At 38.9% G+C, this 27,897-nt stretch overlaps 1 protein-coding gene across 2 annotated transcripts in view; it reads left to right on the top strand.

The window, feature by feature from the left end:
* IL1RL1 (interleukin 1 receptor like 1) overlaps positions 1-26,212 on the top strand; it is a 33,810-nt gene extending 7,598 nt beyond the window's left edge. Inside the window, exons 1-11 of one of the 2 annotated variants that reach the window (XM_072741002.1) lie at positions 7,415-7,586; positions 8,424-8,591; positions 9,707-9,917; positions 10,938-11,115; positions 11,209-11,371; positions 14,271-14,342; positions 15,814-15,955; positions 16,039-16,184; positions 21,516-21,662; positions 22,675-22,842; positions 24,993-25,524. In XM_072741002.1, coding sequence (XP_072597103.1) covers positions 8,531-8,591; positions 9,707-9,917; positions 10,938-11,115; positions 11,209-11,371; positions 14,271-14,342; positions 15,814-15,955; positions 16,039-16,184; positions 21,516-21,662; positions 22,675-22,842; positions 24,993-25,378 — 1,674 coding nt within the window. In that variant the 5' untranslated portion in view covers positions 7,415-7,586; positions 8,424-8,530 and the 3' untranslated portion in view covers positions 25,379-25,524. Of the gene's footprint in view, positions 1-7,414; positions 7,587-8,423; positions 8,592-9,706; positions 9,918-10,937; positions 11,116-11,208; positions 11,372-14,270; positions 14,343-15,813; positions 15,956-16,038; positions 16,185-21,515; positions 21,663-22,674; positions 22,843-24,992 lie in introns of those variants that run through there. The other variant, XM_025992744.2, reaches the window with a different exon arrangement.
* The last annotated feature ends 1,685 nt before the right edge of the window (positions 26,213-27,897 follow it).

Below are 27,897 nucleotides of genomic sequence, written 5' to 3'. Positions count from 1 at the left end.
ATTTGGTATACTAGATATCCCTAGTATCTGAAGCAGTTGACAGACATCTAAGAGGCCCTCACTGGGCGGTCTGGGTTCAGCATTGTGCTCTTCCAAGCCCTGTTGATGCAGAATTGGTATACAGGACCATGCTAATTATTAAAATACTGAAATATTTTCTTACTGATGAGTCAGTAGCCCCTACCTCAGCATCCCTGTCCCCATAACACCCTCTGCTGTACTCCCTGGGGCCTCCCCATAATCTAGAAACCACAGGGTTAAGTCCAGCTCCTTTACAGTGGCGGGTGTCCTTGCAGCTGGTCAGTGCCTATGTGATGTTGCTTCTGTCAAATATTTCAAGCATCACCTTTGCTCTCACCTAAGAAATGACCAATAAGCCTAGCTAGTTGGTTAAAATCTTAGATAGAAAAATTAAAATAAATTCAGAGAGAAAATTTACCTAAAAGTTTTTTTTTTTGTCTTTTTTTGTTGTTGTTGTTGTTGTTGTTTTTGGAGAAAAAGACCACAGAATTTGTTTTGGACAACTTGTTCCTGGAATCATTCTCCCTCACTCCCCTGCCCCCAAATTAACAATTTTCCATACAGATCATTTATTTTGGGAAGTTTGATGATAAAACACTGGCATGGTATCATGGTATCCCAGAAATGAATCTCGGTCTCTTGACTTCAGTACAATGCTGCTTTTATTACTTACGTGGGAGAATATGACTTTATTATTATTATTTTTTTTTGCTGGGAAATAACTAACGCTCAATTAAAACCACAGGGCTTAAATGTTGAATGAGATTTAACGATTATACTCACTCATGTAATCACCATCCCAAACACCATAAGAAAGCATTTCTTCCCAGAAAGTTCCTACCCACCCTTTCCCCATCAAATTCCCACAGTCTCAAACATATAATTTATGATTCCCAGCTAAGTTACTTAGCCAACCATTGAGCTTCATAGAAGTGTAATGCGTAATATGTACTCTTCTGTGTTTCATTTCTTCTTCTTGGCATAATTTGGCAGAGAATGGGCAGGGCTTTATTATTTTTTATTTTGCAGTGAACTCAAATTCACTGGATGTGACCTTGTCGAGATTCATCATGATCATGGTATAATATCAGTGATTCCTTTTTTAAATTGCCTTTTCTTTATCCATTCTCCTGCTAAGAGACATTTGAATTGTTTTCTGTTTCTGATGTATGAACACGGCATTCATAAATATTCTTTTGTAAGCTTTTTTAATGGACATGTGCTTTTACTTTTCTTGGGGAAATACTAAAAGTGAAAATGTGAAGGCACAGAGTAGATGTTCCTTAACTTTTGGTTTTGTTTATCAACTCACTGAGATGTACATGCAATAAAAAGAACACATTTTAAGTGTAAAATTCCAGAAGGTGTGGCAAATGTACACCGTATGATACTATCATCTCAATTCAGATATCATCTCATAAATTTCTCTTATTCTCCCTTATAGTTAATTGACTCCCACAGCTGCCCTCCCATTAACTTTGCAGTTTTAGACTATTATATAAATGGAATTGTACAGTGTATATTCTTTAACTCCTGTCTTTATCACATAGCCAGTTTCTGAAATCCATTCATAGTGTGTTCTTCCTTTTTTTTTTTTTTTTTTTTCTGAGTAGCACTCCATCATGAGAGAAAAGTAGTTTATCTATTTGTGTGTTGCTGGTTATCAAGATTCTATGAACATTTTGTAGGCATATATTTTGGTTTCCTTTAGGTAAATCCTTAGGAGAAGAATTTCTGAGTCAATGGTAAGCAGTTACCGAATGGTTTTTCAGTCATTTATCATTTTGCCCTCCCACGAGGGATGTGTGGGGGTTCTAGTTGTACCACATCTTTGCCAACACAGTATTGTTGGTCCTTGTAAAGTCATGAAATAGAATCTCATTGTAGTTTTGATTATTTACATTTCTCAGATAACTCATGATTTTGAGCATCTTTTTTATGTGTTTGTTGGCTATTGGTATATTTTGTGAAATTGCAGTTTGTCTTTTTCTTATTTTTTTTCTTATTTTTAAAATCAGGCTATTTGTTTACTTCATATTGATCTAGATGAGTCAATTATAAATTATAGATACAAGTCTTACATCAGATGTATAAATTGTATTTTGTCTGCACGCAGTTTGGCCTATTCAAATTTTATTGTTGTCCTTCATTTTGATACAGTCTACATTATTAATTTTTCTTTCATGTTTACTGATTTTTATATTTAGTCTAAGAAATATTTGTCCTAGTCCAGTAGGAAAATTATGAAGATTTTCCACTGTGTAATTTTTTACAAATATGATCCATTTTATTTTTATTTCTGTGTATAATGTGAGGTAAAGATATGTCTTCCATCTGTCTTTCTATCATTATTTCTTGGAAACTATGTTTTCCTTATAGACTTATGTTGATGCTTTTATCAAAAATCAATTTTCTGTATGTTTGAATCTATTTCTGGACTCTTTTTCCTCATCCTTTGATCTGTATGTTCATCCTTATGCCAATACCACACCATTTCCATTATTATAGCATTATATTAAGTCTCCAAGTCAGGTAATGTAATTTCTCCAACTCTGTTCTTATTTTTAAATAACATTTTGGCTATTCTATACACTCAAACTCTCAGGTAAATTTTAGATTTCTCACAGAAATTATAGATGCTGATTCTAATGTTGGGAAAATAAAGGCCACCCTAGCCCCAGGAGAAAGAAAGAGATACATTAAGTAAATGAAGGATGACACTTGCAGGCTGTAGGTTATAAAACAGTCATAAAGTGTTAGTCTTGGGGGATTTTGGTTATAATTTAGTCATTACACATATGTGAACACTTAAGACTGCTGGCTAGTTTTCATATGGCCAGCATCTCTGTTTCTCCCTTCTCTCTGTTCTCAGTCCTTCTGGCTTGAAGGAGACTCTCTCCTTGGCCTCTGAGGTTCCCATGGGATGTTCCAAGAGTGCCTGGGGCCTCACCTCACCGTGAAATAGAACAGAAAAGCCAGAGTTTCACGGGAGAGATGTACAAGCCCAGCACAAAGTACATTGCTCCTGTTGAGATTCATATACAAGCCTTTCCTTTCCAGATCAAACATTTCAACACCTAGTCAGTTGTACCAGGTCATTTAACAAACATTTTTAAGCATCTACTTTGTGCTGGGCACTATTCCCGCATGAGCTGTATCAGTGGACAAAACTCACAAAAAAATACCTACCTTTCTGGATCTAATAATCTAATGGTGGAAAACAGAATACAAGCAAGAAACATAGTTCATAAGTAGAAAATTAAAAGTTGATGGATACCCTAGTAAAAGGCCAGAGCTGGATAAGAAGATAAGGGATGGGGGAGGAAATATTGCCATTTACAGTCGATTGGTCAGATACACAAATGAATGCTTTGACACCAATGTTCATAACTGCGCTATTCACAATAGTTGAAGGTAGAAGCAATCCAAATGTTCATGAATGAATGGATCGATAAACAAATTGTTGTATATTCATACAATGGAATATTATTCAACCACTAAAAGGGATGAAGTACTGATACATTCTTTAAGATAGATGAACACTTTGAATACACTATGCTAAATGAAGGTACTTACCAGATGATTCCATTTATGTGGAATATTCAGAAGAAGCACATTCATAGAGGCAGAAAGCAGACTGGTGGTTGCTAGGGGCTGGGAAATGAAAGGAAGGGGAAGTAATTACTAATGGGAGTGGGATCTTATTTGGAGTGATGAAAATATTTGGGAACTAGACAGAAGTGGTGGATCCACAGCATTGTGAGTATACTAACTGCTACTGAATTGTCGCTTTAAACTGATTCATTTTATGTATTGTGAATTTAAGCTCAATAAGAAAAACATTATTCAGAAGCAAAAAGAAGGAAAGAAAGAAAGAAAGAAAGAAAGAAAGAGAAAGAAAGAAAGAAAGAAGAAAGAAAATTAAGCAGTTAGGGTAAGTCTTTTTGAGAAGGCACCACAAGAACATTGGCTTTGGGGAGGTGAGAGAGTTAGCTTGGTAGGACACTGGAAGAAGCTGTCTAGACAGAAGGAAGAGCAAGCGTACAAACTGCACTGTTGTGTTCACAGTTGGAAAGGAGGAGTTGGGAAAATGATGAATAGCCTCAGATTGCATGGGCCCTCATGGGCTGTAAGAGGGTTTGCTCTTCCTCTGGGTGAGTTGGGAAGGTATTGGAGGCCTATACGATCTGATTGAGGTTTTAATAAAATTTCTGGAGCCTCTTTATTAGGAACAGCCTGAAGAGGAGAACTGGTGGAAGAATGGGTAACTATTATAAGCTATTGTGGAAGTCTAGGTGAGAGATTATGGTGGCTAGGGAGAGGAAGGTGGCAGGGGAAGTGGGGAAAAGTGGTTACAAATAGGATGTGTTTGAAGGCTAAACCTATAGGATGTCCTGATAGGTTGCAGATCAGATGTGTGAGAAAAAGAAGAGTCTACCACACATGGTGAGTTTTGGCTCAAGCAACTGGAGGGTTGGAGTTGCCATCACTGATATTGAAGAAGACTGTGGGAGAAGTTGCTTTTCTTAGGGGTAGGCAGGGAAAGAGCATTGAGAGCTCCTAGAGTTTGAAGTGTGGCAAAGAAGAATCAAAAGATAAATACTTTGCCCACGGTGATGCAGTGGATGGTGCTGCCCACAAAAGCCTTCTCCCAAGACCGCCTATCACCACACAGGACCTGTCCCCCCATCTGTTACAGGTTCTACAAACACCCATCAGGAGAAATGGGAGGAAAGTGACATCCAAAATACTCTCTAATGAAACGGGGCAAAGATTTACTCTGCTTTTTCTTGTGTTACTGAGTGAGAACCTGACCCACTTGGATTCATGTATGTGTAACATAACAAAAATGTCCTCACTTTTGACTTGGTTTATAGTTAAGAACAGCCCATACATAGCCAGGTCTGGAGTATGATACTTACATCATGATTTAGTTATGATACCAGGCAAGACAAATGGAGAAGTCTTGCACCATATCTTGTCAGTTATGAAATATTTGAGTGCCATAGGCCAAATGCAAGTTGCTAGCTATTACTCTGAAAAATAAGGGCTTTGGGTTTTTGTTTATTTTTTTTAGCAGAAATGCCAGAGAATTAGATCATAAATAGGGACACACTAGATTTCAAAATTATAACCCAAAATCAGAGGACAGAACAAAATTGTGGCCAAATTAGGTGAGATTAATTTTTAAAATGAAAAGTAGTTCTGAGAAATCTTAAAAAGAAGGTACATGCTAGAGAAACAAGCAGACACTGAAAGCTTTCTGCTTGATAGAAGTTAATGAGTGCTCAAAATCTCTGTTTTATTTATTAGTTAGAAGCCCTTGCCTTTCACGTTTTGTCTGACTGAGCTATTATGACTTACCATATGTTTATGTTGGATGGTGTCGTAGTAGTGAGCAGCCAAAGTGGTTTTAGTTATTTATAAAAAATAAATAGAGCTCATAAAAAGAAGCTTTTGGGAAATTAGACTAGCTTATTTTGTTTAATAACCCAGCCCATAATTATAAGAAAGAAAGCTTTATGGCTCTATTTTTTTTCTTTTTTAGTTGATATTCAAGAAAAAAAAAAAGAGAAAGCCTTGGCTTTGAGGTTCAACAAGTTTGGTTTCAACCCTAGCCGCAAGTGAATGAGTTTGGTGTGATGATTTAACCAGTCTCATCCATGGCTTTTATTTTAGTCTATAAAATTTGAATGGAATTGATAAAAAACACTTCAGTACTTTGAGTGGAAGGACTTAATCATTGAGTGAATTACTAGATTATCTTACAATAATCATTAGATTTTACTAAATGCTTCTGTAAGGTTTTATGATCATGTCAAAATTCTAATTGAAACCTTATTTTTAACTAAGAAATCTTATTTGAAACTAGAAAACCCATGTGGTCTAGTCTCACGAAGAAATGCCTACATTTAATCAAAATTTTTTAAAGATATTTTAGTATGAGAAATAAAAGTTCATCTTCAGGTATAAGAGCATTTAGGTTCATATTATTTTATTTAACAAAATGCTATCTAGAGTTTAACCATGCCCTGGGCACTTTTCCAAGGTCACCTGCTCCTGATTCTGTTATCTCAGCGTGAAACTCATACGATCTTAATAATGAGAGCTTGGACAACTAAATTGAGAATAGAAATAAGCAGACCCAATCCCTCAAATTGACACCAAATGTCACATGGTAAATCTCCTAACCATGACAAGACTTTGCATTTCTTCCTCTCAGAGCCTGTGACTGATGTCCAAATTATGTCTGAATCCCCATGCAGATGGAGATGCCTGCTCAAGAGCATTGTCAGCCACAATGCTGGGGGGAGAGAAAATCTATTAGAACCCTTTGTTAGCAGCACCTTCTCTTACCACCTTACTCACTCAGTGGCAGTGTGACCTCGTGGTTAGGTGTCTAGCCTTTAGAGACAGCCTGCTTGGGTTCTGTCTCTTAGCAGTATGTGACTTGGCCAAGGTACTCAACTTTTCTGGGCCTAAGTGTTCTTATCTATAAAATGGGCATTATAACAATAGCACCTGCCTCCCTGGGTGTTGTGACAATGAAGGAGTTAACACATGTAAGTCACTTAGAACAGAATCTTGGCACAGAGTGAGTTCTAGATAAAGCTTAACTATTATCATTATATTATTGTGTGGGTCTGCAATTAGTCCCTGAATCCTTTGGGGATGTGATAAGTTCTAAAAATGAGTTGCATTTACTCATAATAGAGTCACTCCATCTATGCATAGCTGAAATCTAATTTTGCAATTAACATGTGTTTTGCATGGAGTCGAAGAGTTGAAGGTATGGTCTTCCTTATAGGGCTTCCCATGGTAACCTTCTTACTCATAGTTTCCCTCTATGCTCTCGAACTCGTTAGAAAAATTTCCCTTCTCCATCCAAACTGAAATGAGTCCCTACAGGGACTTAGAACTGAGGAGCTGAGATGCCGGGGAATCTGGCTTTGGACGAGACGATGTCACATTCTGAACCACAGACAGAGCATTTACAAACTTCCAGAAAGTCCAGCTTCCTTCTTGTTGCTTCTCTCCTCCTTTGTTTTTGGAACTGTCTACATCAAAGCTGCCAAAACTAGATGAGCTTGCTTGGCTAATATCTGCCAAATGAAGTGTTGAGGGATATCTGGAAAGGCCGACCCAAAGCGCCAGGATTTCAGTATCATTGAGAACCCGATGAGTAATAATATTAGGGCAATAAACAGCCAGTGTTATTTAGTTTGAGAAACTGATGCTAAAATAAGAGGAGGTAGTTTGATTATTTCCTCTTAAGGCATTACTCAGTGTTGTCCTTATGTTTAAATATTTATGTACCAAGGTCAAGAATTCTTGGTACATGATGCACCAGGATTTTTGAACAGTCATAAATCGTGGCTAAAAATCAAACTTCAGTGTGGGTGGAGTGATGAATTTCAGGACATCTTTGAGTGTCTCCTCTTCAAAATATAAGAGAGAGAGGCCATACACCTGAGGAGTCTTCAGGGCAAGAGACTCGGGAGCTGGAAACTATTCCTTGCTCAGTCACAGACTTGGATTTTATTCCCTTCTGCCTTTCAGTTTGGGTAAGCCTCAATTACTTATCTAAAATTTATAATAAAAACTTGTCCGTATAAATAATAGGAAAAGTGCCAACAATTGATGTTTAGAGGAAATGTGCTTTCTTGAACTATATATATTAAGGGATGTTGTATCTGTCGCTCTGTTGGCCAATTTCTGTATTAGTTCAATCGCTCCCGTGCCTTTTTAAGAAAAAAAACATCTAGTTAAATTTTTCTTTTGGTGAAAGGAAAAAGATAAGCATGTAATATTTTTCACAGACCTTCGACAATTCTTAGAAAAACTTTGGTGAATCTTGGGGACAAGCTGAGGCAGGGACACATTTTGTGTAGTGTCTAGGGCAATCACTTGATTAACACTTTACCAATCACTTTCCTATTTTTTTAGTTGCTTTGTGATGACTATTTGTGTATGTGTCTGCATGTGGGTCACACATGTGTGCAGGCAAGTCCCCAGCCTGTGTGGATATCTGTGGATTTATGTTAGAATTTATGACATTGTATTTTCTAGGGTCTGTTGAAATATAGTTTTAATTTGTTTCAGAAATGACAACTACTTTTCTTTCCTCCTAATTCAGCTTCTTCCAGTCCATTCTCATGATACTATGAAATAGTACAATTATTGCAAGGCCTCTGTTGTCCAAAGGTTCAGTAAGAATAAATGCAATGTTTCATATCTGAAACCCTGCTGTTATACATATTTCTACCTAATGAATACCTGTTGATTGATGAATTCTCCTAGGGGGTATTGAACAAGTAAAAATCATGGCAATTTTGCTTGTGATTCTGTGTGATTTATGTTTCAGTGGAGACACTAAAACTCTTTCTAACTGTAAATCTCAGGGGGCACCATCAACCTTGACCATCATATGTCACGGATTCACCTTGAATAATCTCAACAAGCAAGTTGCTCAAGTTACTAACACTTGTTCTGGATTGATAAACTGACAATGAGACTTTGGGTCTTGGCACTTCTGACAATTCTTGAACATTACACAGCAGCTAAGTTTAGTAAGTACCGCTTTTCTTTTTCTTTCTTTCTTTCTTTCTTTCTTTCTTTCTTTCTTTCTTTCTTCCTTCCTTCCTTCCTTCCTTCCTTCTTTCCTTCCTTCCTTCCTTCCTTCCTCTTTCTTTCTTTCTTTCTTTCTTTCTTTCTTTCTTTCTTTCTTTCTTCTTTCTTTCTTTCCTTCTTTCTTTCTTTCTTTCTTTCTTTCTTTCATCTATATCTTCTTTCTTTCTTCTTTCTTTCTTTTAAAATTTATCTATTCATGAGAGACAGAGAGAGAGAGAGGCAGAGACATAGGCAGAGAAAGAAGCAGGCTCCCTGTAGGGAGCCTGATGTGGGACTCAATCCCAGGACCCTGGGATCACGCCCTGAGCCAAAGGCAGACGCTCTTCCACTGAGCCACCCAGATGCCCCTAAGTACTGCTTTTCAACTAAAATTGTAAAATTGTAAAATTAATTCCAAAAACATTTCTCTTTTTAAAAAAAAAAAAGATTTTATTTGAGAGAGGGCATACATAAGCTGTGGAAAAGAGCAGAGTCAGGGGGAGAAGCAGACTCCCCCTTGAGCAGGGAGCCCGATGTGGGACTCCATCCCAGGATCCTGGAATCATGATCTGAGGGGAAGGCAGACGCTTAACCAAATGAGCCACCCAGGCATCCCATCATTTAACCTGTTTAAAACTGCTAGCTTCTGGTTGTTCCAGTTGAACTGAAACCTGGAAAATTCATTTATGTTCTACAGCCATTCTGTACTACAAATCTATAAGGAAAAATTCTTCACAACAAATATATCATAATTTTAGCTTTACATAATTTTAAAACATGCGTAGGAGGCACTGTAAGCATTTGTTGCCCTGCAGCATACATCCTAGAGATGGATGTGGCTGCTTTCCCACTGGAGCAGTGAAGGAGGGTTAGCTCCAAGTTAACTCTATCTGTGGTACCCATCAGAACAGTTCATAAAAGATTTTCATCATTTACTATTCTTTCTCAGTGACATGTCACAAAGAGTGGTTGATTTCTAGACCTAATCGTAGAAGGATAGAATATAGCAATTATAATGTCCTTCTAGATCATTTCAGGATCAGATTTATGTGTTGTTTGTTTCTTGTATTTGCAGGCAAATCATCTTGGGGGCTGGAAAATGAGGCTTTAATTGTGAGATGTCCTAGGCAAGGAAAGTCTCGGTATCCTGTGGATTGGTATGACTCAAAAACCAACAAAAGTATAACCACCCAGAAAAGAAATCGTGTATTTGCCTCAGGGGAACGTCTTAAGTTTCTCCCAGCCGAAGTCAAGGATTCTGGAATTTATACTTGCATTATCAGAAGGTATTAACCAGGCAGCCACCATGATCTTTGCGCTTGTTCCCCTTCCTTTGATAGTTGATGGCATGGGCTCTCCTCCCTTTCCTTCCCTTTCTAGACCTTTGTGGGACTGTTGATTTTATAAAGTGGTTTGAATAGAAGAGTACTTCTAGAAACACCATCAGGTTGGGGTTTGGGTGATTATGAACTATTTAGAGGGAGAACTGCAAAAATTAACTTGTAGCCAATTAGGAAATGACTTAGCTTTCCTAGTGACCAAGAGAATTGAGAGCAATATCTTACTTTGGCTGGAAGTAAGAACAAACTAGCAAAAAAGACCCAGCAATCTGGATGTCAGGCATCAAGGAGGCCTAGGATGGGTGCCAAAGGGCAGTTACCAATGGCTTAAACCTGAGAGGTAAGCTGAGGAGGGTTATGTACCATCGTGTGCCTGCAGATTACTTACCATACATATACATCTATAAATGTTTTGATTTTGTGCTTGGATTTGGTACACTATATCAGATGAACTACATCAAAATGCAGTTAGGCACCTGGGTTCTGAGGTCAGACCAGTTTTAGTTTCAAATTTGAATTCTGTTGGCTGTGTAAAGCCAACAAGTGACTTTTCTGTCCCTCTGTTTCCTTATCTATAGAATACATATGATAATATAGCCTACCTCAAAGCATCCCTATGAGAATAAAATGATGTTATATTAGTACCATGAATGGTCCATAGTGAACTGTCAATAAATACCAATTATCTTTATAATAGTCTGTTCTTGGCATGACAGCAGATACAGTGTATAAAGAAATGGCAAGGGAGTCATTTTCAGGGCTACCGGAGGGGTTATGTTTTATCTCAAATGCAACACAAAAAAGTATTTAGAACTCTAGATTTTAATAACTGTTTTTAAATAAGAAAAGAACCCCAGTACATCAATTATTTGAAGAAAAAAAAAAGCAGTGTTACATAAAAGCTAGAATTGGATAAAGTCATTTCATAATGCTGCGTAACTTTTTAAATCATTTGACTTATTTTAGTAGTCCTACCACCAAGAAGACTGGATATGTGAACGTCACCATATATAAAAAACAACCAGATTGCCGTATTCCAGATCATCTGATATATTCAACAACATCTGGATCAGAAAAAAATTCCAAAATATATTGTCCTACAATTGACTTCTACAATTGGACAGCACCTGTTGAGTGGTTTAAGGTAACAGGAAATTTGGGGGGAAATGGATGAGAATTATACAAAAGAGGTGCAAGTAAAGAGTTGGCAAAAATGGAATGGAATTTTTCATTTCAGAATTGCAAAGTTGTTCAAGGACCAAGGTTTCACATACACAGGACCTTTTTGCTGATTGACAATGCAACTAGCAAGGACACGGGTGATTATACATGCAGATTTATGCACAATGAAAATGGAATCAATTACAGCGTGACAGCAACCAGATCATTCGTTGTGCAAAGTAAGCTACTGAATTTAACAAAATAGAATATTTGAAAAAAAATAATGTAGGAGGAAAAAAAAAAATAATGTAGGAGGAATTGTGCCCTTCTTGTTGATTTTCCTATAGACTCCTAGGGGACACATTCCAAACCCCCTATGGATGCCTGAAACAGGGGATAGTACTGACCTTATATATACTACGTGTTTTCCCATCCATGCATACCTATGATAAGGTTTGATTGATAAATTGAGCATGGTAAGAGATTAGCAATAATAACTAATAATGAAATAGAATGATTACAATATACTATGATAAAAGTTACCATAGATCTTAGCAAACTCAGTGTATGATTATTTTTTTCCTTATTATGTCGAGAACTTTCACCTTTTCACTTAAAGCCTCTCTTTGGCTTTTCCGCGTTGCCAGCATCATGATTCTTGTGCTTTGGGGGCATACTTGAGTAAAATAAGGGTCACCTGAACACAAGCCATGTGATACCGTCAGTCTGTTCATAACCAAGATAGCTACTAAGTGACTAATGGGCATGTGGCAGACACAGTGTGGATGGCTGGACCAAGGGCCTATTCACGTCCTGGGTGGGACAGAGTGGCACACTGTGAGATTTTATCATTCTCTTTAGAACAGTGAGCAATTTAAAATTTATGAGTCGTTTTTTTCTGGAATTTTCAATTTCATCTTTTTGGGCCAAGATTGACTGTGAAAAGTAAAACTGGGAATCGGGAGCACTACTATACTTCATGATCCTCCCTAAGATGCCCTCCAGCTTCAGCTTATTTGCACATTCTCTACAATAGAGCAAAGAGCTTTTCTGAATGCACAATCAAGGGACATCTGGGTGGCTCAGTGAAAGAGCATCTGCCTTTGGCTCAGGGCGTGATCCCAGGGTCCTGGGATCAAGTTCCACATCGGGCTCCCTGCAGGGGGCCTGCTTCTCCCTCTGCCTATGTCTCTGCCTCTCTGTGTGTCTCTCATGGGTAAATGATTAAAATCTTAAAAAAAAAAAATAAATCCACTATCAAGATTTAAGAAATTTTAGAGAGAGATTAGATTATGCTACTAATCTAAAGCCAGATCTGTTCTTTCCTCTATGACTTAACTTTTCAAAGATGGCATGATCTGAATGTCAACTTAATAAACTTTTTTGGATGGCAATACAAATATTTGCAGAGCCAGATTAACTTTTCTTTTCCTAATTTGTTGTCAGAAGTTGTGTAAATAGAAAAAAAAATCCATTTAATCTCAAATATAATTAACTGGATTAGAAATTTAGTGACAAGTTCTATAAAGGGATAGAAACATATTGTGTGGTTTTTAACTGTCAGCCTGAAGCTGTCAGGAGGCAATAAATAAGCAAATTTGAAATCAAAGAATTGCAACAAATTTGGGTAGCAACCCAAATAGTGTCCCACTAGGGAGCAAAAGTCAGGGGTTTTTAAAGCAAAAAGGGAATGCCTGTATACTTTGTTTACTAAGAATTCTGATGGGTATTGGCAGTGGAAAGCTAATCTTTACTAATATGATTGGTGACTAAGGCTACCAGTAAGTGAGTCTCTTATTGTACCAAGTTGCAGATGTTTGAGCTCAGTCTTGGAATATTTGTGGTCTGTCTAGTTCAAAAATTCATAGTTCCACCAGTGAGAACATGGGACCTGTCTCCTTAATGGCTTCTTGGCTCCATTCCAAAACCTTTTGGCTTTGGAATGCCACCAAGTGGCACCATTCTATTTCACCTTTCGCACAATCCTGGTTTACAATAATTTCTACATTATCAAGGACCTCAAGTAGATAATTTGATTCTAAAAAGTGTTTTTTGAATATTAAAGTCTATAAGACCCTATTCAGAGGATATACCTCACAACCACACCTATCAAATCTACAAGGAATCAGGGTTTCCTTAGCATCACTTAATCCATGGATACAGATGAAGTAGCATCAGTGTGTGTGTGTGGCAGATTTCTCAGGGTAAAGTGACCGTGGAGACAGGTTTTTGTTTGGAAGGTTTACAGAACCTACTGAAACTCTCTACCACTGTAGAGCACCGGACCACATTTCTTTTGATGTCTCTTATTGTTTAACATTGAAACCTGCTGGGATCTTTAATCACACTGTCTTGAAATAAATGGGAATCAAGGGGTGTAGGACTCAGCAGTGCTCCAGAAGAGTTCTTTCACTGTCTCTAGGCATCGGTGCCACAGCCAATTAGAATTTCCTTACGGGATGGGCCACAATGGTGGAAATCTGTGAGCAGAAGTTATGGCTTATGTGTTTGTCATATTCATAGGGCTTTTTCTTTTTTTCACTCAACAAGCATTTAAGTACATGCTAATATTTCATGAGACTTTTGAAATCTTCTTTACTGTAATGCTGTGCTTATTCTGTAGAATTATGGTTTTCTAGCAATTGCCAGGTCATGAAATTTATTTGATGTGTTGGTCTAACATTTGTTTTATTTATTTATTTTTTATTTTTATTTTTTATTTTTTTAGATTTTTATTTTTATTTATTCATTCAAGACACACACAGAGAGAGAGACAGGCAGAAGGAGAAGCAGGCCCCATGCAGGGAGCCCGACGTGGGACTCGATCCCGGGTCTCCAGGATCAGACCCCAGGCTGAAGGCGGTGCTAAACCGCTTAGCCACCGGGGCTGTCCTAACATTTGTTTTAATGATATAAAATAGATTAGGAAATATCAAAGAGTATCATAGGTAGTAAGATAAAGTATTACATGAATGTTTTCTTTTTCATTTGTGTGTGTATCTATTGCTGTGGGTCATTGTCAGAAAAATTTGAGGAGCATTGCTATGAAATAGGATAGAAATATGAAAATGCAAGCTTCAAACTGATGACCATCCAATGCTATCTTCATATTAATATTCTCTTTGTCTTTGATTTAAGATGAGGAAAGCCTTTCTTGGTTTCCAGTAATTCTAGCGCCTCCACAAAATGAAACAAAAGAAGTGGAAATTGGTAAGAAGACTTTAAGAATGCTATAAATGTTACCTGGAGAATCCTTCCATATGACCCTTGGTCTGAATTCCCCAGGCATGGGTCAGGTAGTTAACAGAATGGACCCTGGGGATTCAACGAAATGTCATGTAAAGAAGCATCCACCGGGGCACTTGCTAATATTAGGAATGCCCAGCATTTACATTTGTATTGTACTTGTAACTCGTGGTGCTTTCACAGTATTATCTTATTTCATTCTTACTTCTCTCCAGGAGGCAGACATTGTTCTCAATTTATACTTGTGGATACTTTGGCTCCAGTAGGATCAATAACATGCCCAAGGTTGTGGATAATCAATGATAGAAGGATAAGAACTCAAACTTTCCGACTCCACCTATCTCTGCCTTCTCTGGTTCCCCACCAGAAATGAGAAACAACTCAAAGTTCTTGGCCTAAAGACAAGTCCCTTCAAGAACTGGTTCCCACCGTATCCTGGACCATCTGCAACTATTAACCCCACGTGCCCCGTGTCCCCACCACACTGGCCTCCTCACAGTTGTTACACTGATGGGCAGCATTTCCACATTCTTTCTTGCTTTTTGTCCATGTTGTTATTCCTTCTCATCTCTCAACACTGAGCTCAAATACCATTCCTCATGCCACCTTCCCTACCTCCCTCTGGGAGCCCCATCCAGAGCCTCCATCTGATCAGGTCCAAGGAAACCATTTCCATGTAGAGCGTGGCAGACCTGCTCTTTGAAATGACATCTCCCTCGGTATTCCCCTCTTCTCCCTCCTCTTCCTTCAATTGCCATTTGTCATTTGTCAATCTTTCCATAGAAGACTAGAATACCCTATATTTTAATCATTTGTGTGAACGGTTATCACCTTCTGAGACACTCTGCATTCCTCATCCCTCTTCAGATGCATTATTTCTTGACCCAGGAACCAAGGGCTCAGTGAGGGATGGCTGAATGCATGTTCCCAGGCAGGAGGGCAGTCCTAAGCTTTCAGTTCAGGGTGGAGGAAGCCTCAAGCAAAAGTTGTAATGGAGAATTCTCTTGAACAATTAAATACTGGGATTGGAGCTCGGTCAAGTTAAACACAGTTTTACCAACATAGTGGCTTCCAGAGAGATGAAGATAATTCAATAAAAGGAGAAAGATGTGGAAGAGAGGAGTTACAAAGAAATTCTAATTTAGAGTAAAAAGAAGCCCCATCTTCTAATGTGGAATTGATGAAACCAGAGTTATTTCCCCCTTAGTTAATGCAATAGGTGAGAGGGGAGTGGGAGCAGAGCTTCCTTCAAACCGTGACCAAAGGGGATAGAGGTGAGGCGAGGGCCCAGGACATGGAGGTGCTGATAATATGGAAGGGGAATGGGATCAGCTCCCGGCACACATAGGGGGTTCTACTATTTTTTTTTCACCCTGAATGCAATACTATTGACAGAACTGAATGTTATTGGTGAACTTCTTCACTTCTCATCTAGGAAAACCAGCAAACATCCTCTGCTCTGCTTGCTTTGGGAAAGGCTCTCAGATGATGTCTGGCGTCCGGTGGATGGTGAACAGAACTACAGCTCAGAACTTTGGTGAAGCAAGAATTCAAGAGGAAAGGGAGCCAAATCAAAGGTATTTTTATACGAAAGTGAAAATATCCCCACACAGTTTGCAGCAGCCAAGTAAGCACTAAAAGTAACAGGTTGCCCTTTCAGTTTTAGCAATGAGATGACGTGTCAGAGCACCATTTTAAGAATAAGTGACGTGAGAGAAGAGGATTTATCACTGCGGTATGACTGTCTGGCTCAGAATTTGCATGGCAAGATACGGCACACCGTAAGACTAAAGTGGAAAAGTCCAAGTAAGGAGTGTTCCCGAGACTTGGGTCACCCGAGTCAACTGCATCAACTGAGATCATTTTCTTAGGGAACAGTGTGCTGGAGTGTGGCTCCAGGGCGGGTGTTCCCCGACAATGGAAGTGTCCCATCTCATAAAATGTGCTCCTCCTCTTAAGGACGCTGACCATTTGTAGTATGGGTCCCCTAGTTGCCTCTACAGCTTTACTTCCCCCTGCCCACCTGCCCCCCCTCTGTTCTCCCTTCTGTCATCCCGCTCCTCTCCCTCTACTGCTCCCCTCTTCTCCCTCCTCTTCCTTCTACTCCTCCTCTCCTTCTTCCTCCCAACCTCTCCTCTCCCTCCATCCTCCTCCTTCTTCTCACTCCTCCCACCCTTTGCCTCCACCCCTCCTTCCTCTCCTCCCCTTCCTCCTCCTCTGCCTTCTCTCCCTCCTCCACCACTCTCCTCCCTGTCCCCTCCCACCTTACCTTCTCTCATCTTAGTTCCTCTTTAACACTCAACTGCCTCCTTGGCCATCCTTCTGGTTTCATCAGCTCTCTCTGCCTCACTACATATGAAAGACAACACACTAACTGTAAACCGTTGAACATGCTGTTACCTTTCATGACTTTTATGACATGTTATAAACATGTCCCTTTTATCTTTTTTTTTTTTTTTTTTTGGTCATAAAGCATGCACATTTTGTTAGTGAGGCTGGCAAAGTGGATGAAAAGGGGAAGTACTTAACTACTGCCCATCCCAGTGCGAACATCTTAGACACTGCTTTGTAATAAGACATCATGTGCTATCATTGCTAAATTTCAGAAAATAGCAAATTTATTTATTTATTTGTTTGTTTTTTTCTACTTGCAAGCCTAACGTATTTACTGTCTGGGCCTTTCCAGAAATAGTGAGTTCCCCCTGCAAAAAAAATTATTTGTGTGCTAACACTATACTGTCTTATTTACTGTAACTTTACAATCAACCTTAAATTTGGGTAGCATGAGTCTTCTTATTTTGTTCTTCATCAAGATTTTCTTGGCTATTCTTCAGCCTTCATATTGCCACATAAAAATTCTCCTCGGATGTATTTTGATTATAAACATGTTTTTCTATGAGTTACATAGAAAGTTTTGCAACTTATTTTATAATTACTTAATTTATAGTAGAAATATTTCCATGATATTAAACGTTCTACACCAGCCTTTGTAAAGGCTTCATAGTATTCAGTTATACAGATAAACTCTCATTTATTTCAACAAATACATTGTTTGACTACATGTCTTTCTTTTTTTGTCTTTTTAAAAATTCAATTTATTTAAGCTAAAAAAAGGAAAAAGAAAATAGTTCACTTATTTCTCCCACCTCCTCACCCCTTTCTCTGGAACTACAATCTAGATACGGGTGAAATTCACAGGAAATCTAGTAGCTCAGCTCATTTCTTTACTGTATCTGTTATTCAACATGCAATTCAGGTACCTTTTATGAAGAACCTTCTCTGGCCATTAGTTTGGAGTATATCTGTTTCTTTCAGGTGTTCCCATAGGGCCCTGTCCTATCTCTACACTCATCACACCTACAAAAATCTGTTTGGGAGTCTGCTGAACGTGACTATAAGCTCCAAGAGGGCAGGAATGACGTCTCATTCGTCTTTGTGTCCTTGGTCTATAGTGCAATGCCTGGTACCTAGCATGCACTCAACAAACATTTGTTGAATGAATAAATGAACACACACCAAAGTTATCAAGAAAAACCATTTTTTGTACATCTCCATGGCTCTAGCTTATAAGGCTTAATTATTTAACGAAATAACAATTTACATTTATGTTTGTTAAGCTGGATAACCTTCCCAGTGACTTCAAAAGGCCAAATTACTTATAACTTCCTTGTAGGTTAATCTGAATCTAGCATGCCTTTAATGACTTCATTATAATTTGATGCAATAAAATATAATTATAAAAAATAGGAAGCTTATTATTCTTCAATAGATCACATTCAGACACTATATATAATCTTTTAAAATGTAACATTCTCTTTCACAAATAATCAGCAGCATATGGAAGCAAGGTGCGGAGAATGATCTGTCTTGGGTATAGGTAACGAGAGGACACATTGTCTGTAAGAATCCAAAACAGTAATAAGACCATCTGAGAGTTTTTGTGCTTTTATTTTTTTTAAGATTTTATTTATTTATATGAGAGAGAGAGAGAGAGAGAGAGAACAAATGGGGGGAGCAGCAGAGAGAGAGAGAGGAGAAGCAGACTCCTCTGCTGAGCAGAGCTCGACTCGAGGATTGATGTAGGACTCAACCCCAGGACCCAGGGTTTATGACCTGAGTCAAAGGCAGATCTTAACTAACTGAGCTACCCAGGCAGCCCAGAGTCATTGCACTTTTAATCCTCACCTTTCCCATTGCTAACCAACGTCAGTAATGACACATTCCTCCTCTGGGGGGCAGAGTGCTTCTTCCTCCCACCCCCTTGGTATGTCACTGCTTGCAGTGATGTCAGCAAAAATAGTTTTACAAGCATTTCCTTCCTGAGCACCTGTCAACTTCCTCCCTTGTTAACATTTCCAAGCAAACACATCCTGTTTGTTAGATGAAGCATTTAATCCAGTATAAAAGGGCGAGGGGGAGAAAAATATGATATTTTTACACTTGTTATTCCATGCACAACTATGTGGAAATTACTTAATGTGTTTGTCACTTAGCCAAGGGAGATTAAACCCTCAGTTGATACCCCTAAGTGGAATTATAGGCTGGATTAACTTGGATAAACATACAGAGGCACAACCTGATGAAAAAAAAATGGAGATGATGGAAAAGGATACCACCAATTTGATGTGTTTCTGATTAAGTCTCTACTTGAAGTGGTGCTTGGGATTTTTTGCTTTAATCAGACTTAAACCATCAATTTGTAAGTTTTTTTAAAAAACAAAGAGAATCATGATATTGAGTGCTATCAAGTTCCACGGGTTGCCAGGTTTCACCCCAGGACATATGGACCATGTCACAATGTTCTATCCGGGCAGTCTGGTGGTGGGAACTGGCACACTGGATCCTTGAGGAGAGGGGAAGCCGTGCCCCCAACCCAGCACTGTCATTGCCTCAACATCCCTACAATATAAGCCTTGCTTACGTTGTCACGTTGTGAATGTTCTCTGATTATCTGTGTATTGGAATTGTTTTCATGTTACATGTACTTAGTGATTTTTTTCCTTCTAGTTTCTTTGTATGTATTACCGTCCCCCTGTTTTTCTTCAAATTAACATGGTTATGCTCTGTTTCAACAACTCTGGACATTAAACAAAAACTGTTGTTATGGCAGTTTGTCACAATGAATTCCTTTATTTCTCATCACTAAATAAAAGAAATCACAACATTGTCTCAAATTTCAAAAACAAAAACTTTAAAAGCTTATGTTCCCATATTATTTGACATGATTAAATAAATATTTGATACTCGTAATGATAGTAGTACACATTTATTCATTGTTTCCTTTGGACCTGTCTAATTATTTTCCACTTAATTTTTTATGTATTGGAATAATATTCCATGAGGAAGAGACTGTTACTATCATCCAGTTTTGCAGATAAGGAAACTGAACCCAAGGAGGTTGAATATCTTACCAAGTATTATAGTTAGAGCCAGATTCAAACTTAGGTGGTGTTTTCCTGTTTATAAACACTTTCAGAAAGTATTTAGTGTTTAGCTACCACACAGGGAATTATTTATACACGTATAAAGTCATTAACAAAAAGATATTGAACTCGAACTTTCATTCCTGTCTTGGATTAACTTCTTTCCTCCAGTGGAAGTGGCCAGCCACATGCACAGTCACTTCACCAGGATCCTCCCAAGATATGTAGGTTCCCAGAGGGCATCCAGATGGGACTTAGAGAGAGAGAGAGAGAGACCTGGAGGGGAAGCCTGTTGAAATGCTTAACTTTGGGAGTATTTATCATTTAAACTGATGACAGTGCAGACAGTAAGCTCTGCCAATTTGCAACCTCCACCCCCCGCCCCCTGGTTTTGCATCTCTTCACTTGACCATTCTTGATTTCATGATGCTGGATACTCAGGATGCTGATGAGCTATGGGAGGAATCTGTGAATATGGATGAATGATTTTCTATGACAAAACTGGGAACTCATGCTCTGAGACTTCAGATAAAAATACGGGGGGAATGCTAGAATAGCCAAATCTTTGAGCTTCTTGTCACATTCATCCTTAAGTGGGACTACTTATAAGTGGATACTTAATTTTAAAGAGAGAAGTAAACTTAAAACAGCCAAAAATACCATTAAAGAGTACAATTCTTGTATTCAATTTGTATGTATCTGTTGCAAGTCCTTGAAATCGGAAACCATCTTGTGCATGCACTTTGTGGGGCAGTGAGTACAGGACACAGTTCTGTGATGAGAAAAGGAAGAGGTGTGTTTAGAACCTAGAGCCCCAGTAATTTGACTTCCTCATCAATTATGCTTTAGAGACTTACATGACCCTGGTTTCTTCCCTGCTTTTCTATGCAGTAAGACCCCAGGACCGTTTGATTCGTTCTCCTTAATGCCCTAACACCAGACATATCCGTTCCTCTGTCATTATTACACAAATCTGAACCCTCCTTATCTCTCACAAGTGTTACAAAAACTTCCCATTCATTTTTCTCTTCCCACAGAAACAAATCTTCTGCTACCTTTAGATTAATCTTGCTTGTCAACCACTTTCATTGTTGACACCCCACCCAACACTCTTCAGTGGCTCCTGGGACCTTTCCAAATAAAGGCAAAATGCCTTAATAGGAGCCCCAAGTCTGGCCAGAACCTAGCCCTGACCCACATTTCTTATTGCGTCTTCCACTAATTCCCCAAACTGGAATATCCCAGTTCCTCAGAGAACATACCCCGTCTCTGCCCTTGGGCTTACAGCAGGAGTACATTTGAGAGGAGTGCATTTTCCTTATCTTGCAGTTCTATAAATTTTAACTAATCTTCGGGGACCTCATCCTGCAAGAAGCCTTCATGGCCCAGTCTAGCATGGAGTGAGCACTTCTAAGAACCTCTACCAACTCAAATTACACTTTTACCTCCTATCTTAGTTAAGTTTACATTTGCCTCGGCACCATTTATGCTTTGAGCATCCCCTAGGATGCCTAGCTCACTGCCTTGCACAGAGTAGGCGCTCAATAAATGTTCACTTATTGATTCTTAAAGCAGCCATGGAAATTCCAGGTAGGCATGTCTTGTATGAATCTGTTGTACTCCCAATAGAGGTCAGCATCCATATATTTGTTTATTTTGCCTTGTTCTAGTAATAATAGTGATCTTTTTTGTTCTGTCTTTATCTTTTGAATAGTTGACAAGCAAAGCACCTACTACATACTTGCGGGATTTAGCGTCTTGTTAATGCTAATCAATGTCATGGTGATAATATTAAAAGTGTTCTGGATTGAGGTTATTCTGCTCTGGAGAGACATAGCTAGACCTTACAAAACTAGGAATGGTAAGTGGCAAGTTTCACATTTTTTTTTCAAAAGAAAAAGATTAAAAAAAGAAAGAAAGAAAGAAAGAAAGAAAGAAAGAAAGAAAGAAAGAAAGAAAAAAGAAAAACATCCATAATGGTTGTGGGTTACTTGTCTGTTGATCTTTTAATAGCTATGCTACTAAACTTAGATTTTGCTCACTAACATTGTCAGCAGGCCATTCTCTATCCTCTTTTGTTGCTCCTTATGGTTCTGAGATTCATTTCAACAGTTCAAATTTCCTTCCTCTCTAAATTAATAACAGAATCGGCTCAAGCCCAGAAAAGTTTAAACAGTTTGGAAAATGTGTTATTGGTAAAACTTTATGGAATTGCAAACATTAACAGAAGTGTTGCTGTTTTCCAGATGTGAATAGCTTAGAAAGAGCCATCAGAATGTAGGTGTAGTTTACCAGAAAGCCCACTCCATAAAGAGTCCTATTTATGCACATAAATGAAAGAATACATTTATGCCTGCTAAATCAGAACACCACTCTTTCCTTTGGAGGCAGGTGTACTTTACACTTTCCATATGGTCCACTCAACTAGGACTAATTATTTGATTTCTAGGACATGCAGATCGTTTAAAAAAATTTTTCCTTTCGCATTTTCACTTCCTAGGGTAAGCAACAACAGCTAAATTGAGCTCAACTCGAAACAACAGAAGATTCCTTACCAATGAAAATAAATATTTATCAGTAAATTATTAATTAAGTTTGACCATGTGGTGTGTGCAAAACTGGACTGACTCTTGTCTACTTTCTATCATTCAGTCTGAGACAGGAAAGAAGCCAGCTTTGGATTAAGATTGATGTCCTGATGACATTTTATGGCAGTAGATTGTTGTCACCGTCTCTGGATTCTAGAATATTTGGGAGGACAGGTGGGATTCATGCACCACCAACAATAAATTCAGTGAAGAATATGTAGCAAGAATCAAATGGGAATTTTTCTAGCCAACTACTAAAGTTGTATTTCTTGTTCTCATTTTCAGATGGAAAGATCTACGATGCTTATGTTATCTATCCACGGAACTATAAAAATAGTCCAGAGAGAGCCAGTGCTGTAGAGTACTTTGTCCACCAGATTTTGCCTGATGTTCTTGAAAATAAATGTGGCTATAACTTATGCATTTATGGGAGAGATCTGCTACCTGGAGAAGGTAAAGCTACTAACATACTTCAAGGACAGAAATTCACATTCATCAGAAGGCCAAGAGATAGGTGAACTTATCCCTCTGTTGGAAAGGAATTACAATAACTACTCCAGGCCTAAGACCAGAGCTTTTAAATATTTCTGTAGAAGAAGGAGATACTTACTCTTTGCTCCTCCTGCCCCCATGGCCAACCTGATCATGAGGTTTTCACAAGAGTGTTGGTGCTGTGAAGCCTTGGTAAGGTGTCCTGCCTAGGTGGATTTAGCAAGGCACTGCCCCTACTTGACTTCCTATGCCCACTGCTAGGATACCTGACATATCTTAATTCTCTCTAGAAAAGCTGAAAGAAGACTCAAAAAACAAAGAATTTTGTTCTAATATCCAGAAGCATTGGCTAAAATATTTGCAAGGATTCAGAGGTCTTTATGACTTTCCTTGTATTGGAGAAACATTTGTAAATGTATATTCTCACAACAACTAGAGCTGTCTTCGGTTTTGCAATATTTCTGACTTGGAATATTTCTAGTAATTCCATGCATCTTTGACAGTTTGTTACAATTCTGGCCTTTCAGTAGCTGTTCTCTTCTTCTCTCTATATTTATGTCAAGTACCCATGAGCCCTCCTTACAGCCCTTCTTGAATTCCTCAGAGACCAGGAAGTATTTGGAATGTGAATGAGGCAGGAGCCTCATGAAAGTAGGTCCAATAAAGTTAATGCTCAGTAGACTGTGAATTTAAACTGGCATTTCCAATGCAAAGAGGGATTCAAGCATCTGTAGATTTAGAGGAACACAAAGCAGCTGAATCTGGTTTGTCCTGGAATATTCAGGCAAAGTTAATCACCCCATAAGGCTGTGAGAGACTCATTAAATGAACAACTCAGGAAAATGTAACCCAAGTTTTCTCTAGAGCCTCTCTCCCCTTGGCTACTCACGCTGGTAGAAGGGAATGAGTCATCGTGCTCAAATGCTCCTTTCATGTTCCATATCTGCTCAGGAAGCTGCCAGGACACCAACTGTTTGTGGTGTCACACTACATGCTATGTCTGGCTGTAAACACTTCATCTCTTTTTTTCTCTGATCCATTGACCTCATTTCTAGTTCTGCCTCTCTCCAGCCCAACGTGAATGTCAGCTCACAGATGCTCCAGCTTGCATGGCCTGCATTGTGTTGTTTTTCACCTGGGAAATTTCCCATGACCCCTTCTCCAACTATGTCCTCTGACCTTACTTTATTTTTTATTTTTTATTTTTATTTTTAGAGAGAGAGAGGCACAGATACAGGCAGAGGGAGAAGCAGGCTCCATTGCATGCAGGGAGCCTGACGTGGGACTTGATCCCAGGTCTCCAGGACCACACCCTGGGCTGAAGGCAGCGCTAAACTGCTGAGCCACCTGGGCTGCCCCTCTGACCCTACTTCAATCAAAGTAAAATCCAATCTAGCAAAACAACTTCACTGTCCCTTAGAAAAAGTTCGTGACTGGCTGCATTGGTGCATTTCTTCCCATGCTAGTGACCTTCTGTTTGCTCCTTCAAATCCACTCTGCATCCTGACCATCCAATGGCCCAGGGTAGTGAGTCATTATGGAATCCATGACACCCCTGACCTCTGCTCAATGCCAGGTTTGGCCAATGGAAGCACTGGCAGGAGTGCAGAGGCAGGCATCCTGGGAGGTTGCCAGGGTAGCTGGGCTCTTCCCTCCCAAGATATGGGCTACCATTCGCTGCCTTTAGACTCATTAGGTTCCATGAGTGCTTCCTCCCCTTCACACCTGGAGGGTGGTAATGCCTCCCTGGTTATTTCTAGTGCTGGGGTTCCAAGGCACCTCTCGTTGATTTCTCTTGGTTCTGTCCACATCTTTTATAAATTGCCTTTTTATTAAACTCTCTTAAGTTAGTCCTTTTGAGTCTGCTGAGCTTCCAGTTAGGATCCTGGTTGACACAAGATCTCTACCTGGCACCATTCAACGTTTATTTCCCTAGGTCACGCAACTACATGATTTAGTCTTTCAGCTGCCACCCTCTGAGAATATCTTGAGTGGTTTTGTCCACAGTTGTATTTCTTTGATCATACTATTGCCTTCTTGCAGTGAGATCTGAGTATTTTACACTTAAAAACACAGCAACAGGAAATCTGACCCGTGTCCTTTTTTCCCAGATGCAGCCACCGCAGTGGAAACCAACATACGAAAGAGTAGGCGCCACATTTTTATCCTGACTCCTGAGATCACACACAGCAGGGAGTTTGCCTACGAGCAGGAGATCGCCTTGCACAGTGCCCTCATCCAGAACGACGCCAAGGTGATTCTTATAGAATTGGAGGCTCTGAGCAAGCCAGGTGGACTACAGTTTGGGGAGCTTCAAGATTCCCTCAAGCACCTTGTGGAAGTGCAAGGTACCATCAAGTGGAGGGAAGACCATGTGGCCAACAAACAGTCGCTGAATTCCAAATTCTGGAAGCATGTGAGGTACCACATGCCTGTGCCCAACAGACTGCCAGGGAAGACATCCAGTTTGGCTTCCCTGAGTGCCCAGGGGCATTAGTGCTTGCTTTGATGTGCTAATGCACCAGATTTTTGTTGACCTGAACTCTTCCTGGCTGGATTACGTCATTGGACCAGACACTAGAGCAGAGGCATGAGGAGTGGGAATGTCAAGATTGTGCAGGCTTCAGGTTTCATCCATCAACTCTACTTCCATTTTCCTGATTCTGGGTGGTTGCAAAAAGCCCAGAAATTTTTATCCTTGCTCCCCCTCTCTTCAGCTCACTTTTCCTTCCTTTTCTCCCTTTGCTGATCTTTCTCCAGGTGGCCTAGGATCTCTTCATTATGCTTTTTCCACTTTCTCTCTCTTTCCTGTTTTCCTGCTCCTTATTCCTTGTCAATATTCAGCACATTGAACTTCAAACTAGATGTGTTAGAGCTAAATTTTCATGTAACCTTGAAGAACACTTAGATTCTCACAAGCAGAACTTTAGCAGTACATCTCATTCCTCACATACCAGAATATATTACATTTTATTTGACCAGATGCTGAGTTTTATCATCTCAATGTTGCCGATGTTACTGGAGTGCCGTCCCCAGTTGCCATTATAATCAAGTTTTTGCAGTTCTAAAATTTCTTTCGTAGATTTTTATTCTCTTTAGAAATATTCTTATCTCACTTTAAAAGTTACAGAAGAACAGAAAAACATGAAAGAAGAAAATAGCAAAAATTATCCATAAATCCATCATCCTAAGATAATGACTTTTAAACATTATGGTAAATTTGAATTTGTACCGAAACATATCATTTATGTAGCTGAGCTCACATGGTGTGTGGTTTTTTATATTTTGTTCTATTTTACTTCATGAAAAAAAGTTGGACATGTCACTTAAATTTTAACGTTTTATTTATTTATTTTTTTAAAGATTGTATTTATTTATTCATGAGAGACACAGACAGAGGCAGAGACATAGGCAGAGGGAGATGCAGGTTCCTTGTGGGGAGCCCGATATGGGACTTGATCCCAGGACCCCAGGATCATGACCTGAGCCAAAGGCAGATGCTCAACCATTACCTAACCAGGTGCCCCAAATTTTAACATTTTAAATATTCAGAGTTCTATTTCATGGCTGTGCACATCTGACATGCCTCATTAGTTATTGTTGTATATTTGAGTTGTGCTGAATTTAAATGGCCATCATTATATGTAATTCAGGAATGATCATGTCAGTATATCTTACATTTCTCAATTATGATTTTCTTTTTTAAATTTGAGAAATTGGTTTGTTGTAACATTTCCGTGAAATCAGTAGGGCTTTTGGCAGAAACATTTGGCAAAAGTGAAGTTAAGGTGCACAGTCAAGGCCACTCCCATTAATTCCCTAAAGGAGTTCATCCTCAGCTGAGATGCTTTTAAAAGTATACAATTTTGCATTTAACTGCAAAAGAAAACTGCACTCCAGATCCTTGACAGGGAGTAAAATCTTGAACTGTCACTCAATGCTTTACAGAGCCATGCTTGAAAAGAACTTGTTTATTTCTGGAAGGTTGCCTAAAGGATCTGTGGTTACCTATCCCTCTACATACCCTATAATCTGAATCTATACTCCCTGGATTACGGTTGTCAGATAAAATACAAGACGTCAGTTAAAGCTGAATTCAAAGAATGAAATCTCATCTGAAATTAAAATTTCACTGGGAATTTTTATTTGCTAAATCTGCTTTTTTGTGGTGACATCTGATTTTATTGAACAACTAAAAAAATCAACCTGTGAGAAGGATGCCCTCTAGTTGATTAGTTAACACCACATAATTTGGAATCAACAAGATATCCTCTGTCCTCCACCAGCTGTGTGACCATAAGTAATACTGTCAGGAGTAGATGTACCTTTAATGCAGCTTCCCTATCCACCTAGACTTACAGACAGGTGTTTGATTTATTGACATGGAGAATTTTGGAAATAATTTTATTTTCCTCTTTATATTAGCTACTTGAATGCCTCGAGCCAAATTTGGGCTCTTTCTATAGGATATAACAAGGAAGTTATAATATCTTTATTTTTATTTTTATTTTTATTTTATTTTACTTTAAAGATTTTATTTATTTATTCATGATAGACATAGAGAGAGAGGCAGAGACACAGGCAGAGGGAGAAGCAGGCTCCATGCAGGGAGCTGGACCCGGGACTTGATCCCGGGACTCCAGGATCATGCCCTGGGCCAAAGGCAGGCACTGAACTGCTGAGCCACCCAGGGATCCCCAATCTCTTTATTTTTAAATATATTTTAACTGCCCAAATTGTAAGCTACTTTGCAAATATCCAACATTTACATTTTCTGAACATGTGCTAAATATAAATATCTCTTTGAAAGGGGCAGAGAGAGGAAAGGCTGTGGAAGGATACATAGGGGAATTAGGCACATTCCTTTCTTTATGGGTTGCAAAGCCACAGCAGAAACCAGGAGGGGTTTCATGAATAGAATGAATTCAGTCCAACCCAGTGAGGTGTCTATTGTGTGATCCTGTTAAAAAATTCTGGTGAATTATAAAAACACAAGGAATTGCCCTTACTTGAGTC

Source organism: Vulpes vulpes, chromosome 16 (genome assembly GCF_048418805.1).
Source record: "Vulpes vulpes isolate BD-2025 chromosome 16, VulVul3, whole genome shotgun sequence".
NCBI classification, from domain to species: domain Eukaryota; kingdom Metazoa; phylum Chordata; class Mammalia; order Carnivora; family Canidae; genus Vulpes; species Vulpes vulpes.
The sequence above is the reverse complement of the archived record's forward strand: the minus strand, read 5'-3'. Positions and strand labels throughout refer to the sequence as shown.